This window comes from Pteronotus mesoamericanus, unplaced genomic scaffold (assembly GCF_021234165.1).
Source record: "Pteronotus mesoamericanus isolate MK-2021 breed Mesoamerican mustached bat unplaced genomic scaffold, CSHL_Meso_final contig_52, whole genome shotgun sequence".
NCBI lineage: Eukaryota > Metazoa > Chordata > Mammalia > Chiroptera > Mormoopidae > Pteronotus > Pteronotus mesoamericanus.
Window position 1 is genome coordinate 11,460,909 of NW_026555189.1, and position 19,469 is coordinate 11,480,377.

A 19,469-nucleotide genomic window follows, 5' to 3' on the forward strand; every position below is an offset into this window, starting at 1 on the left:
TAAACAAAATATGCTAACTACTTCCCCTTTGGTATTGAGTCTCCTTTTTTATCTATTAGGAATGTAGAGATTATGTTTAATTGCTGCATATTAATATATAAAAACTCCAACATAAAAAATGTTTTAGTAACTGATTATATTATCTCACTAAGTAATTGTAATGTATCTATTTTATAACTTTATAATTTTGTTTAAATCCCGTACCAATCCCTAAGACTGAAGTTTTCCTTAAATTTTTTTCTTAAACTTATTCTTTCACCTAAGTAATGTGTAAATAATTTTTTTGTTGTATTTTTATGAAAAAGTTATTTCTGAATCTAGAAAAATTTTATTTTTCCACAGTAATTTCTGTGACCACAGAAAGCACAGCAAACCAAAGGGAAAAAATATAAACAATTTCTACAATTTATTAATATAAATTTATAATCTTGAAAGAATAAGTTCTAAAACATAAATGAAAGGAAGCATCATATCTATAGTGTTCTAATAATTCTATTATTACGAGTAGTCAATTACTGGATAAAATGCTAGTAATGATGGTGAACTCAAGTTGGACATATGGCTTATTTTAAGAAAATGGGTTTGTTAAGGTTTACTATGAATAGTCAACACAGTTGGAATAAAAAGAGTGGCAGATAATATCTACATGGATAACCCAGGATTTGTAAATACTATTAATTTGTTTAGAAGAACGAAAATGGATTTTTAAATGGTACCACATATAGAAACCCATGTAGATTTTATATATTCCTTGCTTAAACTATATTTTAAAATTAAGAATTATTAGTTCTAGGTTAATTACTGTATAATTTTAGTGCTTAGAATACCATAAAAAAGAGATGATACTTTATATGGAACTAACCAAACTTTTTATAGAAATCTTTGAAATTAGATACATTCTTTAAAGTTCTCAGAAGAAGCAAATACCTTTTACTGATTTAAAATATATGACAGAAATTACATTTAACTAAGCTTCCTAGAAAAAAATGTGTTCCCTAGCTTTTCAACATCAGTGTAAAAATCAGTCAATTTTCCTAAGAAAGTCAGTAAAACAAAAGCCATAAAGTTTTGCAAGTGTACTGAGTGAACCAATAGTGGAACGGAGAAAGATTAAATTATTGACTGCTCAGAAAATAATCATAAAAAGCAACACAGGATGTTTAGAAACAATTTCTGGTCTAAAACACTGTTCAACCAAAGTTACTGTTTTTACGCATTTTGTTTTTCTTTCTGGTAACAATAGCTTTAGATCTAAATATCTTGTCTGATAAAAGTTATCAGATACAAGGATATATTTTCACATCAAAGAAGAAAGATATTGAAAGAAAAAATTATAAGGCCAACATTCATGCTGCCAAGGGATTGAAAAATCTAGGACACACAAAGTGGCTGCAAACCTGCTTTATCAACACCTTACATGCCAACCTTCGTTTTCTACTTTCTTCTTCTTCTTACAGTTTTAATGTAAAGTTTAAAACTTTACCAAAAGTTTTAGTTTCAATCAGTATCAATCCACTATTTAGAAACAAAAAAATAAAAAAACAAAAAAGAAAAAATAAAGGAAGGAAGGAAAGAAGAAAGAAAGAAAGAAAAAAAGACATGAAGAAGTCTGAAAACCGACCTATACCCTGGGTGAGATTGGATGGGTTAAGTGTCTCTGGCACTATTTGTCTTCACTATTGACAGACACTGTCACACAACCCACCACACGATGCCTGTCTCTGAATGGCGAAGCTAGAATGCAAGTTAAGTGTATTAATAGAAAAAACAACTAGCATCCCAGCATATAAAATAAGCAATCCAGATTACTTTACAGAAAAACCCCCAAAAAACAAAAATTGTAGGGTCGATCACTTAATTTATGTTTAAAACAGTTTTCAAGTTCCCATTTGTACTTTTCCCACCCAACATAAATTTACACGCTACAATAAGCAGTGTTTTAAAACAAACTTTAAAAATTAAATTATTCACATCCAAATAAATGCAAATGGAGAAATTTCTTATCCAAAATTTTTGTTAACTCACATTCACCAAACTGTTCTTCAGTTTACTAATGCAATCTAATCCGTAAGCCAGAATGTTCTCTCATACAGGTGGTTTGAGGCTGTCCTCTTACCCAAATTCCCTTAAAGAGTGGAAGAGTCTACACTAAAACAGTAAAAAATATTTACATTTTAGCAGTTAAAGAGTCTCTTCATTTCTCAGGCCAATTTCCACATATTTCCTCATCCCCCTTCAAGAAAGTTACCAATTTACACTTCTAAATTAGGTATGCTACTATGCATAAAATGTCTGATCCCATAGGCTCTATTTTTTTAAATAGCACTATTGCTGAAGGTGGAAAGTTTGTTACTGATTTATTAGAGACCATCTTTTTCTTTCCCAGTCCATAAAACTTCCAGGAAGAGTTCTAATACTACACAATAATTACTCTCCCATTTTTAATTTGAATTCTCCTAAAATTATTTTTCCTTTGTCAGTGTGACATTAATATATTTGCATATTTGTTAAATGTTTTCTGAAAAATGCTTACAAAATTTCTAAGTGTCCTGACACTTTGAGCAATGTTTTAAATATATCTTTTGTCCTATTCAAGCCAAAGTATCTAGCCACAATGTAAAATGTATTAGGTACATATTATAGAATTTAAAAAAATTATTGTTTTTAGAGAGCAAGAGATGGAGTTGGGGGTGGGGCAGGGGGAGAGAGAAACATCACTTTGTTGTTCTACTTACTTATGTATTCATTGGTTGTTTCTTATATGTGCCCTGACCAGGAAGTGAACCCATACTTTGGTGTATCAGGATGATGCTCTAACCAACTGGGCTAACTGGTCAGGGCTAGAATTTGTTTTTTAAATCCCCTCCTACTGGAAGAAAAAGATGTTTTCTGCCATCTAGCCATTTAAGTACTACAGGGTAGCATTACTGTTAACACTGTGTGAACAGACTAAAGCCGAGAAGAATCCTCTACCTCAAATAATTTAAACACAAAAGAATGGTTGAGAATCTATGAACAGTTCTGGAATGCTAATCTATAGAGGCAGGTAATATAAAAATGTGCTTACTCTATCAGAAACTGAATAACTCATAACATTTATAAAAGTTATATAAAAATTGTACTAGCTGGTAACTAAATTTATTACATTGCCAAAACCCAGGAAGTTCAAGTTAAAAAATAAAAAAAGGACAACTCTGTACCACTTGAAACGCAATGTTACTTTAAGACAAAACAGAGATTATCACTACATTAACTTAAAAACTGTAGAGGAAAAGTTCTGAGAATGCTATTTGAGTATCACTTCAATGGTTCATCATATAATGCATTTAAAAATAGCTTATAAATAATAAAGGTAAACGTGCCAACACTAGTTCAATGTCTTTACATTTCCTTTTTTAGAGGTGACCAAAAAAGGAAAAATAGTATTTGTATGATTAATACCTTCTAATTTCATTAATCAATCAGGCTTTACACATGGGTCTGGACTGGAGTGTATATTAGATCCAATCACAGACTAAATAGTCTAGACAAAAAAAAGTCATAAATTGTTCTACCAGAAGTTTTGATAACTGACCATGCACATCTATTTCATTACAAAAAAGAGTGAGAAGAGAATTCTAGAAGAATTCTTAGTCAACTTTACAGAATCATCCCTTTGCGAACTGCCTGTTTTCTCTAAGATTCATCTTACAATGTTCCTTTTACAAGAGTTCCCATATAAAGAGTATTAATGTAAAATAAGTCAGAAAATAAATCCCATGCCTCATGTGTGTGGCTATATCTTGACTGATATGCAAAACTTCAAAATAAGATCAAAAACAGACTCAGTAAAAATGAAAATAAAAAAGAAAAACAAGGTTAAAAAATTATTTTTATAAAAAGATCTATCTTTTAAAATGTTATTAACAAATGAAAGGAGAAACTTATAGGAAAAAGGTCAACATTTGCTGAATGGTCACTAATTGTCAGGTAATGTTAAGTGTTTTACATATTTATGTTTATAGTAACATTAAGGAAAAATTGGTATTATTGTCTGGTTACAAGGGTGATGTTATTAGAAATTTATTTATTTTTTAAGGATATCATTTGTTTAGTTTTAGAGAGAGGGGAAAGGAGGAAGAGAGGGAGAGAAACAGCAAATGGTTGCCTCTCTCATGCCGCACACTGAGAACCTGGCCCACAACCCAGGCATGTACCTACCCTGACTGGGAATCGAACTGGCAACCTTTCGGTCCACAAGCCAGCACTCAATCCACTGAGCCTTACCAGCCAAGGCTAGAAATTTATTTAACTTCCACAAGATTCTGTCTACTTGATAAAAATGATGGTAGCAACCAAATTCAAATTAGGTCTTTATAATTCCAAAGCCCATGCTATTTTTTTTAAATAAATACTTTATTTATTTGTTCATTTAGACAGAGGGAAAGGAAGGGAGAAAGAGAGGTTAAGAAACATTGATGTGTGAGAGAGACATCAATCAGTTGCCTCCCGCACACCCCCAACTGTGGACCTAGCCTGCAACCCAGGCATGTGCCCTGATATGGAATCAAACAAGCCACCTTTTGGTTCACAGGCCAGAACTCAATCTACTGGTGAGCTACACCAGCCAGGGCCATTTTCTGATTTAATTTAATTGACAATACCTTGCGATGAAGGAGTGATATGGGAAGAATGAATTTTGCATCAGTGGACTAAGTAAACACTGTCAATGAATAAAAATACAATACTTGTAATTTTGAATGAAAAGTTCATGTACCCTTACTTATGCAAAAAAAAATTCATCAAGTATCTACTGTATGCTACACCTTTGTTACTTTTAAAAAACATAGTGCATTGGGCATTTTGACTATTTTAATCAGCTTCCACCTGGTGTTTTTTTAAATTATGAAATACTTAAAACTCAACACCAATGTACCCTCTGCTCATGTTTAACAAATGTTAACATTTTTCTATGCATGATTTTATTTTTAAGAGGAAAAAATGTAACAGAAACAGGGGAAGGCTGTTTTTGTGTTCTACCCTAATGTATGACATCTGTCCAGAAAAAGCCCAACCATTGTTGATATAATGAGAGCTGTTTGCACGATATCCATGTAACTTGGCAGCCAAAGAGAGTGGACTGAATGTGTATACGTGAACAACAATGAATGACTTCACTGTACTAGTCAGTGGGGGCAGTAGACACCACTGAGTGAACATGTGTAATGTGTGACTATCACATTCAAAATGACTGAGTACAGCAACAAATCTGCATCAAATTTTGCATTAGCTTGAACATTCCTCTGTGGAAACTATTCAGATGATTCAGAAGTCTGCAGCTATGGGCAACTGTTGATTGGCAGCTTCCTCACGATAACACGCCTGTTCATGCATCATGTCTTATGTAGAGTTTTTTGGCGAAACATCAAATCACCCAGGTGACTCAGTCCTGCTACAGCCCAGATTTGGTATCCTGAGACTTCTGGCTTTTCCCAAAACTAAGTTACCTTTGAAAGGGAAGAGATTTCAGACCATCAATAAGACTGAGGAAAATACGACCAGGAAGCTGATGGCGACTGGGAAAACTGTGTGAGGTCCCAAGATGCCTACTTGGAAGGGGACTGAGGCATCATTGTGCTATGTACAATGTTTCTTGTATTTTGTATCTTCTTCAATAAATGTTTCTATTTTTCATATTACATGGGTGGATACCTTCTGGACACACCGTAATCCCCTCACTCCTGTCCCAGTTGGAGTGTTATTTATACAACTTTATTAGTATTATTTATAAAACTAATCATTATAAAACAGCTATGACAGTGATTTTCAATCAGTATGTCACAAGAATTTTTAAAACATGAAATACCTATTTAGTCAGGTGCACTGATCTCTTTTCCTTTATGTTGTCAAATAAAAAGATAACAACAGCCCTGGCCGGTGTGGCTCAATTGGCCGGCCATTATTCCATAAATTGAAGGTGTTCTGTGTTCAGTCCCTGGTCAGGTTGCCTACGAAAGGCAACCAATTGATGTTTTTCTCCCTTTCTTCCTCCTTCCCTTCCCTGTCTTGAATCATAAATATATAGGTCATATAATAGAATTGCATCATATTGGTCAAGTCACATAATAAAGTTGCATCTGACTGGTTAATTCTTGGTACCAGAAATCCTATATACAAGTATAGGCACCTGATATTTTAAAAGTTGCTTTGGAGCAAAAAGGTAGGTAATTACTATTATTTTTTTGTAAATCAATCAAAGTTACACCTATTTTTTGTCAGATCAGCAAAAATATATTTTTTGGTGTTCCACAAAATTTTAGTAGTTTAAATGTATGTGTACCATGAGGTGAAAAAGGTCTAAAATCACTGAGTTATATGGCAATACTTTTTTCTTATGATATTATTAATCTTACTAGCGATATTAAAAAGTCCATTTCTGTGCATTAATAATGCAAAATTGTACAAAACATATAAAAATAGAAATTGTGTCGATTTTATATTTTTATTTGGCCTATGGTTGAAAATCTGTGAACAGTTTTAAAATGCTATTCTATAGATTCAAGTAATATAAAAATGTGCTTATTCTATCAGAAACTGAGTAAGTCAATTTATAAAGTTATTGCTAAAACAGAGGATAAAAGGGAAAATTTAAGAAATAATCCAGTAATAGGCCACGTGTACTTTTTATAAATTAAAGTTGATAATATGGATGGCCTCCTGAATTGGTAGTTATTTCCGAATTAACTATTATGGCCCACGATTGCTTATGCTTTTCATTCTAGTAAGCAGATGTTAGCATAAATCTATATATACATACATACATACTTCTATATGTATAAATGTGTGTATTTAGATGTACTTTGTAATTTCAGAAAAAGACAGAATGAAGAGTAGAATTTTTAAACCTAATTGTAACATGTTTGTAACTAGGATCCTACTTTCTTCTAGAAATGGTCCAGGTTTCTAGGAAAAGTAGAAATGACCATATGGAGTAAACAAGATCATCTTGGTTTTAGCTCATAATATCAATACACAGTTTACATAGGTGAATTACCTTTCCCCTCAACAGCCTTTGATATAATCTTAGAAATAGTACACTATATAAACAGCCGAAATTCTGAAATATGTTAGTTAATAACCAAGTTAACCCAAGAGAGGAATCAAAAGGTAAATTTACTCCTCAAAGTTTGTCAACTCAAGAAAATTCTAATTACATAACTGTAAATACTTTCTAACACTATTAATTTAAGTTATAATAAATTCAATGGGCTACAGAATTCTGTTGCTGTGAAAGAGTAATATTCCTCTAGAAATCATATTCCCATTTGTGGATCCTGAAACTTCTTGGGGAGAAAGGGGAATACCTTTTCCAACTCAATATCCTACACAGTGTCTTCCAGGAGCTTGTGTTTCCTTAATTGAAGTGAGATTACACAATGCTAAATTCCCTAAATAACAATGGCAAGAAGAAAAGAACTTAGCCTCCAGTAAGAAAGAAGAGAGGTATACAGTATTTGGAAGGATTGAGATATGATGATATGCAAATTGCTTGGTACAATTGCTATCACACAGTTAGGAACTCAAAAATGACAACTTAATTTTCAATTCATTTTTTATACAGTTTTGTTGTTATGGATGGTTAAGAAATTCCTAAAATTTTAATTTAGGTCATTAAGATGTCTGCAATGAATTAAAGCATACCTGTTCTCTGATTATAGAACATTAATTTAGTTCTTTAGTGTGTTCTTCTACCATGTAAATAGTACTAAGTTCTTTCAGTACAGATAATACCTGTTAGGTATTTGAGATTTGTTGATTGCTCTGTCACAGAATTTAAAGCACTATTTAATGTCTCTTCTAACAGAAAAGTTTATTATATGAATCACTTCATGTAAAGTTATTAATTTAAATTAAACCATTAAAAATTCCAGTGATCCAACTAGTGGGTATATTCAACAGAGATTTGTACTGTACATGCTTTATGAGTACATATACTTACACATGTTAAAAACTGCTACAAGTGCCCTGGCTGGTATGGCTCAGTAGATTGAGTGCCAGCTTGCGAGCCAAAGAGTTACCAGTTTGATTCCCAGTCAGGGCACACGCCTAGGTTGCGGGCCAGGTCCCTAGTAGGGGGCACATGAGAGGCAACCACACTGATGTTTCTCTCCCTTTCTTTCTCCTTCCCTTCCCCTCTCTCTAAAAATAAGTAACTTAAAAAAAACTGCTACAAAGTATGAGTGCACTGAGTATACATTACTTCTAAAATGAGTACTAATATATAATTAATAACTTTAATGTCTATTTATTGTCTATTTATGTCAAAGGCTTTTATTGTCTATTTATGTCAAAGGCTTCCTACTTTACACAAATCAAGTAAATCTAAGGATAAAAACTATAAATGTGTAAGTAGATTTAAAATACATTTGCCATGGCTAGTGCAGCTCAATGGATTGAGTGCTGGCCTGCAAACCAAAAGGTTGCCAGATCAATTCCCAGTCCAGGCATGTGCCTAGGTTTCGGGCCAGGTCCCCGGTTAGGGGTGTGCAAGAGGCAACTGATATATGCTTCTCTCCCTCTCTTTCTCCTTTCCTTATCCTCTCTCTAAAAAATAAATAAAATATTTAAAAAATAAAAAAAAATACATTTAATTGGTATGTGCATTATATCTCAATAAAGCTGTTATTTAAGAAAAATAACTGCCATGTTTCTCTTTTCAAAAACCACAAATTCTGGTGTAATTGTTTAATTTCTCCTAAATACTTACATTTTAGTTCTTTATAACACATACTAGAGAAATCTCACACATACACAAAACCAAAAAGAATTCTTTCACAATTTATATTTCTTCTCAATCAACTATTTATTTTGCCAAAACATAGCAACAATTCATTTGCATAACTTTTTTTAAATTAGGAAAATGGCCTCTCTCTTAACTACTGAGAACCTACAATAATACTGTTCAGAAAGTCTGCATTTCTAAAACTTTCATTCATTTACATATTGAACTTCAAACTATCATTACCTTTCCAGTGGGACAAAAACAGAGGTCTTTAAAAAATGGGGAGGGGTACAAATTTCAGACTAGCTGATTCTCAACTGCACCTCCCAGATTTTGATATCTGACTGCACAGAAAGGGGAGAAGTTGGACAGGAGAAGTAAGTCCTCCTTCCCCCACCCTCAACCCTGGGACTTACCAGATAGAAAGATGTCATTTCTGGGAGTATGTAAAAGTGGAAATAGTGGAGAAGAAGGAAAAGATTTGAGAGGCACTCTTTTACCCAATATTCTGGATTGTGGATTAGCACCATGTTTACTCATTCCCTCAGTAATATACAAAGGGAAAATACCTAGTTTGGTGAATCTGAGAAACACATTTTTAATAATTAAATAATAAAGAATGTACATAAACACCTACATACCCAGCCTCTAATTTTTAAAATTTAAATTGATTTAGAACTTGTGAAACACAAACCTTTATGGCAGAACTAGAAGTCTGTTCCCACCAGGCCCTCATAACTGATAGCAGCCAATCCGGCTCCTTCAAAACTCTGAAGAATTAACTACATCAAGAGTCATCATTTTTATGCATTTAATACTTAAACAGAAAATGCTATAATAGATTTAAAAAAACTCGCAAAAGTCTAAATTAATGTGCCTTTCCCAAGAAATCCAGTTTTTTGGCCAGGAAACACTGAGTAACTGGTAATTTACTCTAAATGTCTCTAACAGGTATGTCACCAAGGATATTAACAGGTCAAATAAAAAAAATCAACTCTAATGATATAAACCAATTGCTCTCCCTACAATAATTTTGTAATTTAAACTCTATTACCTATAACGTTATATGACAAAGACTCTATTCTACCAACATGATATTAGAATTGTGGAATAAGACTATGTTGTTACTAAAACTAAATTTATATTTTAAAAATTTCAAATGACTTGGTTTTAGGCCACAGAAATTTTCCGTGTGTGAATATAAGAAAAGTATCAAGATTATCTCCTTACTCTCTTTACCATCATTACAAAGTCTTTAACTTCTCAATACAGTAAGAATGTATTACTTCAGAATACTTCCTGGGTTCATTCTCTTATTTTCAGGATTTTTCAACTGATAGTTTTCAATCTAACTCATCTGGATAGGATTTGCTCAAAAATATGGAGAGAGGGACAGAGGGAGGAAGAGAGGATCAACATTCTGTTAGGGGTCCAAATTAAAGAACTTTCAATATTTATATATAAAAACTTCTGGAATTCAGTTTGGTGTTATTTAAAAGGAAGTGTTGTTCTTCTCCCAAATCTAGCTAACATTTTTTCAGCTTCAAAAAAAACAAACAAACAAAAAAAAACCCTGGATCTACTGTCAACAGATGTTAAAAAGCACAGAAGAAACAGACTTTTAGTTCTATACAGATTCAACATGTCTTTTAAAAACATTCTCAAAAGATACAAAAGAAATAAGTTAGTCAATTTCTACTTGTGGATTTAAAGTGAAATATTTCATTAAAAATCTTTTTTTCATATTTAATTGTCTGTTACAAATTTTAAACTAGATTAAAACTTTAAATTACAGAAAAAAAACATTCAGGGGCATTTTGGAATCCAGTGCATACAAAGTGAAACCAGGTCATCTTACCAATTTCATTACTAAAAAGCTCACAATTAAATCCACAGAATCTGTTAGAAAATGTCTGGCAACACATGAACAGTGAGCAAGGCTGATAAGTTTCTTCGCCCTGTTTAAAGTTTTCCTGCCCTCAACTAGGAAGGCAGCAAACTGCAATATACAGCTCAGGGGAAAGGTTGGTACACAAAGTTAACGGTACATATGTTAACGCCTGTAAGAAACATATCTGAAGATCTACTATAGTACCAATACCCTCATTTAAATCAGAACCTTCCACTCCACTGTTCTTTTGAAACAAAGAGAATGTACTGAAACCAATGTTCTAATGGACTGTAAATACCATTTGAAATGATGAGAGGTATCATATTAGGCAAGAAAACTCTAATTATTAGGATGGATAAAACTTCAGCGTATATAATTTTTTTCCTTTTTTTAAATCAAACACACTTAGCAGTCTATAAGCCCAATCAAAACAAAAACACATTTGGGCAATCTAATATTTTTGAAAGCATTCTTATTATCACCAATCAAGGCTTTTTTCCTGTCAGTTTATCAATCTTTTATTCTAATTCAATCAAAATTTGAACCAGTTTTATATAATTATAATTATATAAAGTGTATGATTTGAGGGCTGAATAAATATAAGCTTAATAAATTTCAAACATTAGATTCCATATTTTTAACTGATATAAAAATGTCACATAAATATTACATTCAAATCTTCCATTACTTTCAACTGAGTTTACAATACATATAAAGTCATATATGTTTTTAAATGTAAGGAAGAGGTTATAGAAACATGCTACAAACAAAAGAGACTTGAGTGTGTGAGTCTTTTTTCAGATTACACAAAGTAAAATATTGTTTCCTTTTTTTAAAATCAAATTTTAAAAAGTAATTGTTAAATATAATTTAACAAATAGAATTTTCTATCCATGGTTTGGTATTTAACCTTCTCATGTGCAGCCAACAAAAGAGCTTTAAACTCATTCTCATAGTTGAAAATAGGGTCCATTTTAGGAGATGGCATTAGTAGATGTGCCAATGTGAAATTTCAAGAAATAGTAATTATATCAATAAAATTATATTGAAAAACTTTAGTTTTAAAAGTAGATATTTTAAAACCTCTGCTCTGGCTGGTGTGGCCCAGTGGACAGAGCACCAGACTGTGAACCTAAAGGTTGCCGGTTCAATTCCCAGCTAGGGCACATGCCTGCGTTGTAGGCCAGGTTCCCAGCTGGAGGTGCGTGAGAGGAAACTGATCTCACCTCTCTCTAAAAATAAATTTAAAAAAGTCTTTTAAAAAATAAAATAAAACCTCCTAAAACAAAGCCTCAAATCACACTCTTTTTGATATAAACTTTACCAGCACTGTTCATGTTGGCCAGATAACACCCTAGTTTTCTTTAATAAAGTAAAATGAAATGCATACCAGCAGCAACTACAGCTGGAGGAGGCGAGCCTGCCTCACCACCACTTGTCTGACTCATTGATGCTACAGGTGTTTCTCTAGATGGAGGTAACTGTAACTCCTTTGGGAGAAGATCATATACAGATTCTGTGGGTGAGGGGAAGAGAAAAAATCGTGAAAAGAGTGTAAGTCAATAACCTAGTATATGAACACAAATATATCTTTTTCACTCACAAGGGGAACTATATTATTCACACACAAAGACTCTATAAAATTACTGTTGTAAAAATTACTAGCAAATATTTTTTCTTTTACTATATAATATTATTGAACAGAAGAATAAATTTTCCATTAGTTCTGCCTCTGCTTTCTTCTGGGTTTTATCCTTTATACTTAAGATGGTCTCCAGAAAAAGTTACTAAATTTTAAAACTGGATAAACTAGACAGAAGAATGTCAAATAACCCAAGATGTTCCAATATTTCCCTATATAATAATAAATGTAACACCATCCGTCACATATTGAGATAACTATATTAGATAATGTATCAGCTTTAAACTGCCTTTTCCAAGTAGACCATTAGTCAGTCCTGCTATTTTACATAGTACCTTTTAGCAAATATTTTAATTGGCTGTCATAATGCATTTTTCTCTTCTAACGAAGCTAAAAAATGAATGTCATGGCTCAAGGAAATAGTTCTTACTCTGAGAAATCTCCAACTCTACAAAGGTACAAGTATAGAACACTCTTAAATCAGAGAGCATTTTTGCCTATATTAGATTATGATTACTTTTGTATTCCAGATTAAAGAATATTGTTTCTTTTTAATGTATTTTATAATACTCTATCCATAAAATTAAATTTGTATCTACTGTTAGAAATTCTTTTATAGTTATTATTATATGGTTTTTGGACAGAAATAATTCTCAACACATCCTCTAAAGATAGTAGAATCAGCGCTGGAAGAACTTCAAAAGACCAATTAGAATCATATGCCCAGTTTCCAAAGAACCACGGCACAGAGTTTAAGGGACTTGCCTAATATTCCAAGAAACCTGGCATTCCAACAATCAAAGATTATTAATTATTTGTATGAGTGATTAAAATACCATGGGTAGCCATATAAGACATTTCAGTCTTGGTAACAAACAATACTTTTTATCAACTGATTATTGAATTCATAAATACTTTGATCCTCTCAGTTAACCATTAAAATATGTATATTGTGTGGTATTGCTGAGGAGAGGAGGGTATAAGGGGACTAAATGGTAATGGGAAAAAATATAATAAAGATTAAATTCTTAAAAAGTATATTAAATTTGATGTGGATAGGGATAAGGGAGAAGATTGTGAAGGCAGGCTAGAATTAGAAGTTGTTCTACTAAATAATCTTCATTCTCAGTAAAGAATCAACATAAAAGTTTCTTTTGAAAAACTCTATTAACACTTAAAATTTATATCTTCAAAGCACTTGGCAAATTTGACATTTATCTGATTATAATACGTCCTGACTGAAACTTTTCAGTTATTAAAATGTTGTAAAAGCCTTAAGTAAATTACTTCCATCTTTTGAAAAATATAGGGAGAACCTAATTAAAACAGAAATCCCATGTCATCAAATATTGATTTTAATACTATTTTTTCTCAACCCATGTTGAAAACAAGAGTTCTTATACATAGAAGAGAAACATGCTCATTTTCTTTCCCCTCAAAAAAAGAAATTTGAAAATAAAAATTACCTTAGATGAAAAGAGAATACATTTATTAAGGGAAAAATACTTATCCTAGTGATAGCCCCATCACTAACAGTGCTTCACTGGTTGAGACTATTTCTCTACTTCTCTAATTATTAAAATAAATAAATCAAATCAAAACAGCCCTGGCTGGTGTGGGTCAGTGGATTGAGCACTGGTCTGAGAACCAAAAGGTTGCTGGTTCGATTCCCAGTGCAGGGCACATGCCTGTGTGGCAGGCCAGGTCCCTGGTAGGGGGCACATGAGATGCAATCACACATTGATGTTTCTCTCCTTCCCTTCATCCCTTCCTTCTCCTCTCTAAAAATAAATAAATTTTTAAAAATGACAGCAGTCAACACAACAATAGCTGTCCAGTGTGAATGAATAAAAATTAAAAAAAAAATTTTTTTTAATCAAAAGAAACCCTTGTGGACTGAAACACTCTGCCTTTCCCAATAAAGGGTATAAATTGAGACTACATAAGAGGTACAAAAACAGTGTTAATAATAATACATTGGAAAGTAACTAAATACAGAACTTAACTGTATCTCATCCCTCCCCACAGCTTGCCCCTAAAATACTGTAAATGAAGTAACATGAAAGGTCAAGTGGACAGGGTGAAAAGACTAGATTCATTTATCCATCAAAGGCATTTTCTGATTAACTGACTCAAGGGTTTGGAAATTTAAAAAGTCAGAAGTTTTATCATATCTATCCAAAGACAGCAGCGGTTAATATAGTCATTATCATCACAGGCTCTGACTTCAGAAAGAACTGGGTTGGGTCTGCTCTTTTAAACAACCTCTCTAAGACTTTAAATCCTCATTTAAACTCTTTTATTCCATTATCTCAAAGATATTCCCTCTAACTTGTAACTGTATAACTCAATCACTGGCCTTATTCTTAAATCTGCTTCTCACAAGACAGAAGATTTAAGGAATATGTGTTATGCTGTTAATACTATCATCATTTAGTCTCAAATTCAATCCAAATTAAACACTTTGACAGTCTCCACTAGCCAATGAAAAAAACTCCTGAACAAGTAGTCAAAAATAGACATGGACATAGCTTCTATTTGTGAAAAGTGAAATTACGAAGGTCAAGCTACAAATCAATCTAACTCACTTTTTAAGGCTCTTCTGCTAGAGAATTAGGAAAATTCTACAGACATAGTTATCCTAAATTAGTAAAATCTCTGATGAAAAGCTTTTAAAGTTCTTATGAACAAGATTAAAAAATGTAAACTTAATAGATGACTCTAAGCAACAGCACCCAAAATGCATGGGTTCAACTTGGAGGGAGGTGATTACCATATTGACAACTTGGACAAAGTATGGAATTTGCAAATGACACAGGCTTAAGAAGGATATATTGTATGTTATAATCACTGCATATCATGAAAAGTTAGAATATTTGCCCAATGAAATAAAGTGGTATTTAATAAGGATTAATTTAACAGCTGGTAAAAATTATTCTTGTGCAAGGTGCTTATTAAATGCACTCTTTTTTTAAAATTTATAAATGATTTTATTTTTATTTTCTAAGGAATTCTGTCATTAGCCAGGAACTGAGTAACTTTTGTTTTATATATATACTTCTCTATTAATGTTGCTAATAATTTGTGCAATAATAATGTTTAATCAGCTTACTTAATGGTTCATTAATGAATTTCAGTTGTCCAAAACCCCAATACAACTGCTTAAGTATCATGTAGTAGAATTAGGGCAAGTGTGCTATAATAAATAACTGTTAACATAAATTATTAACATAAGTGAATAATAACAGAAATTAGCAAAAAACAGAACAAGCTCAGAAGAGCAAGACTTTGTCTAATGTTGGTGCACTGATGCAGAGCCCAGGGCAATTAGGGAAAAGGAAGAAATGAATGAATAAAATCATTTTAAGATACTGAAAGCAAACTAATCCTTCCTAATGTTGAGTGGGAAGGTGAATCAATGTAAAAACAGGCTGACCAACAGAGCCTGTTGGTGGTTAGTGGTCACAGCCAGTCCTTGCAACTGACTGGCCTGGGTAAATCCCTCCCATTGACCTGCCAAAAACAACCAAGCCTCAACTACAGAGGAAGGTGTACTCAGACCACACAGAGGGCACACCTCAAGTACCCAGGTTGGGTGATAGGGGAGGCTGGGCCACTGGACCCTACAGGACACCTACTTCATTAGGCCACAATACCAAGACAGGGAGTCATAAAAGCTCTTCCTAATACATAGAAACAAACACAGGGAGGCTGCAGAAAGGAAGAGACAAAGAAACATGATCCAAATGAAAAAACAGATCAAAACTTCAGAAAAAGAACTAACAAAATGGAGATAATCAATCTCCCAGATGCAGAGTTCAAAACACTGGTTATAAGGATGCTCGAGGAACTTAGTAAGGACCTCAACAGCATAAAAAAGATCCAGTCAGAAATGAAGGATTCACTAATTGAAATAAAGAACAATTTACAGGGATGAAGCCAAGTATCAAATAAGTGATTTGGAACATAAGGAAGCAAAAACAATCTATCAGAACAAAAAGAAAAACAAATTTTAAAAAATCAAGGATAGTAATAGCAGTCTCTGGGAAAACTTCAAAAGGCCTGACACTCACATGACATGGCTGCCAGAAGCGGAAGAGACACAGCAAGAAATTGGAACTCTATTTGAAAAAACAATGAAAGAAAACTCCCTAATTTGGTGAAGGAAATAGACATGTAAGTCCAGGAAGCACAGAGAGTCCCAAACAAGATGGGTGCAAAAAGGCCCACTCCAAGACACATCATAATTAAAATGCCAAAAGTTAAAAATAAAGAGAATCTTAAAAGCAGCAAGAGAAAAGAAGTTAGTTATCTATAGGGGAGTTCCCATAAGACTGTTAGCCGATTTCTCAAAATAAACTTTGCAGGCTAGAAGGAATTGGCAAGACATATTCAAAGTCATGAAAAGCAGGGACCTACAGCCAAGATTGCTCTTACCCAGCAAAGCTATCATTTAGAATCAAAGGGCAAATAAAGAGATTCCCAGACAAGCAAAAACTGGAGGAGTTCATCATCACCAAATCATTATTATATGAAATGTTAAAGGGACTTATTTAAGAAAAAGAAGGTCAAAACTCTGAACAATAAAATGACAAAAATGCAAATCTATCAACAATTGAATTTAAAAACAAACTAAGCAAACAAGAACAGAGACAGAATCATGGATACAGAGAGCATTTTAATGATTGCCAGATGGAAGGGGGTGTAGGGGAAGGGGTGAAGAGGTGAGGGGATTAAGAAGTACAAATAGTTACAGAATAGTCAGGGGATGTAAAATACAGTATAGGAAAGTGAGTAGCCGAAGAACTTATTTACATGACACATGGACATGTACAAAGGTGGGGGGATTGCCTGAATGAGGAGGTGCTGGGTGGAGGGATTCAGAGAGGCAAAAATGGGACAACTGTAAGTGCATAATCAATAAAATATAATAAAAAATAAAAATAAAATTGGGCTGACTGGCTGACCTGTTTGGTCATCAGTAAACTCCATTTATGTCACTGATCATTTCTGGGTCAACTTGGTCCTTATTCTTCAACACTGGCTATGAGGTGGTATGAGTCTCACTATAGTCCATCAAATTCAAAGTCAACAGAAATCCTTTCCTGAGGGTGACCACAAGCCAGTGAAAAAGAAGGGAAAAGTTGGTAACTTAATTGCACAGATTTTCCCCCCTTCTCATGTGTGAACTCTGTTTCCTAACTGCTGGTCGCCCAAATCTCATTTTCTACTGCTTCATTCTGCCAGTTACTCAGTTCCAGGAAAAGATGAAAAGACCTCAAATGCCCATATTCCCTCAGTTTCCCCCAGAAGAGTCCAGGGAGATAAAACAAACAAACAAAAAAAACAGCTAAGAAAAGCTTTTCTTGTTCTCTCTCAACAAAATAACAACATTAATAATACAATTACAGCTACCATTTATTGTGCATTTGGGGTGGGGGCAAGCACTATATAAAAGCTCATAATATACATATTCTGACTTAATTTCAAAATAATCCTGGGAGGTAGGTCTTACTAATAAGGAATCTGAGGTTCAAGTAATAGTAAAAAAATGAGAAACACATATGAGAAAAAAAATAAGAAAAAGATAAATAAATGATAAAGTTTGGACAGTGGTTTCTTTTGATGGGGAGAGAAGGAGATAGGACAGAGGAGCAGAAATAAGTTGGGCTGCCAAGATAATCTTTTCACTAAAATCTGTAATGTAATATAATCAATCAATACAATAAAAATCAAAGTTATGCATGGATAGTTCATAACCTCATGGCGTTACTATAAGGCTTAAATAAAATGATCTGTTAAAAAGAACTCTGTAAATTACTTTTTCTTCTTGGAATTTTTATCCCCATCTCACCATGGTTAACCTGATAGTTCAATGTTCAATTGCTTTAGAGTAAGAAAGATCAAATTGTCAGAGAGCCTACCTACTTTGCGACTTCTCAGAAGAGTATTTTATTTACCTTCAGGTAACAAAATAATAAATGTTGTACATAACTAATACTACAGACTTAACTCTGTAAGTAAGATGTTTCTGTTCAACTGTCAAACAAGCAGCTAAGTGGAAATATTTGTGGTAAAAAGGATGATACTTTATGTTGGGAATGCTTAAAAAATTAACAAAAAGTGAATTAAAGCTCAGCACAGATATTAGTTATTCAAATAGTGAATGGTCCCTGATATAAGATGCAAACACATTAATACTGAAAAGTCCATTTATAAATGTTAGTGTCTTGTTTTAAAAATGGGATGTCACTTTTTGAAATTATATTTTATTGATTATGCTATTACAGTTCTAATTTTTCCACCTTTGCTCCCCTCCACCCGGCACTCCCCAACCCCTCAAGCAGTCTCTCCACCATTGTTCATGTCCATGTCCATGGGTCATGCATATACATTGTTTTGCTGCTCCATTTCTTATACTGTACTTTACATCCCCATGGCTATTCTGTAACTACCTATTTGTACTGCTTAAATCCCCTCACTTCGTCATCTATTCATCTACAACACCCTCCCAGTTGCATACAAGAAGTGGATGAAGTGACTAGAAATGGGGCAAGGACCAGACAAGAAGTCAGCTAGCAGTTCACTGTCCCCTCTTTGACCACTCACACACACATGCACACACACACACAAAGTCACAGTTGCCCCGTCATGGTGAATATCCAAGGCTCCGCCCCAAATGACTTAATAGGTGCACTAAAATGGAATCAAAGCAGCTCTACCAAGTGTACAGACACAGGCAGACTGCCAAAATCAGGAGGCAAAGAAATATGGCCCAAATGAAAGAATGGAACAAAATAGAACCCCAGGAAAAACACTAAAAGATGTGGAGACAGCCAACCTATCAGACGCAGAGTTCAAAACAACGGGGGTCAGAATGCTCAAATATCTTATTGAATATGGCAAAAGCATAAGGGAAGAAATAAAGGCTCTACCAAGAGAAATAAAGAAAAATCCACAAGAAACCAACAGTGAAGAGAAGGAAGCCAGGACTCAACTCAATGATTTGGAACATAAGGAAGAAATAAACATTCAACCAGAACGACAAGAAGAAAAAAGAATTCAAAATAATGAGGAGAGTTTAAGAAGGCTCTGTGACATCTCCAAATGTACCAACATCTGAATCATAGGGATGCCAGAAGAAGAAGAGGAAGAGCAAAAACTTGAAAACTTAC

The 19,469-nt window shown here is 33.5% G+C and overlaps 1 protein-coding gene across 6 annotated transcripts in view; it reads right to left on the reverse strand.

Moving 5' to 3' along the window:
* Window positions 1–19,469, reverse strand: part of NFAT5 (nuclear factor of activated T cells 5) — a 121,121-nt gene that overhangs the window by 60,165 nt on the left and 41,487 nt on the right. For 5 of the 6 annotated variants that reach the window (XM_054579253.1, XM_054579252.1, XM_054579250.1 and 2 more), the window contains one exon: window positions 12,043–12,168. In XM_054579253.1, the coding sequence (XP_054435228.1) occupies window positions 12,043–12,168 (126 nt within the window). Of the gene's footprint in view, window positions 1–12,042; window positions 12,169–19,469 lie in introns of those variants that run through there. The other variant, XM_054579254.1, reaches the window with a different exon arrangement.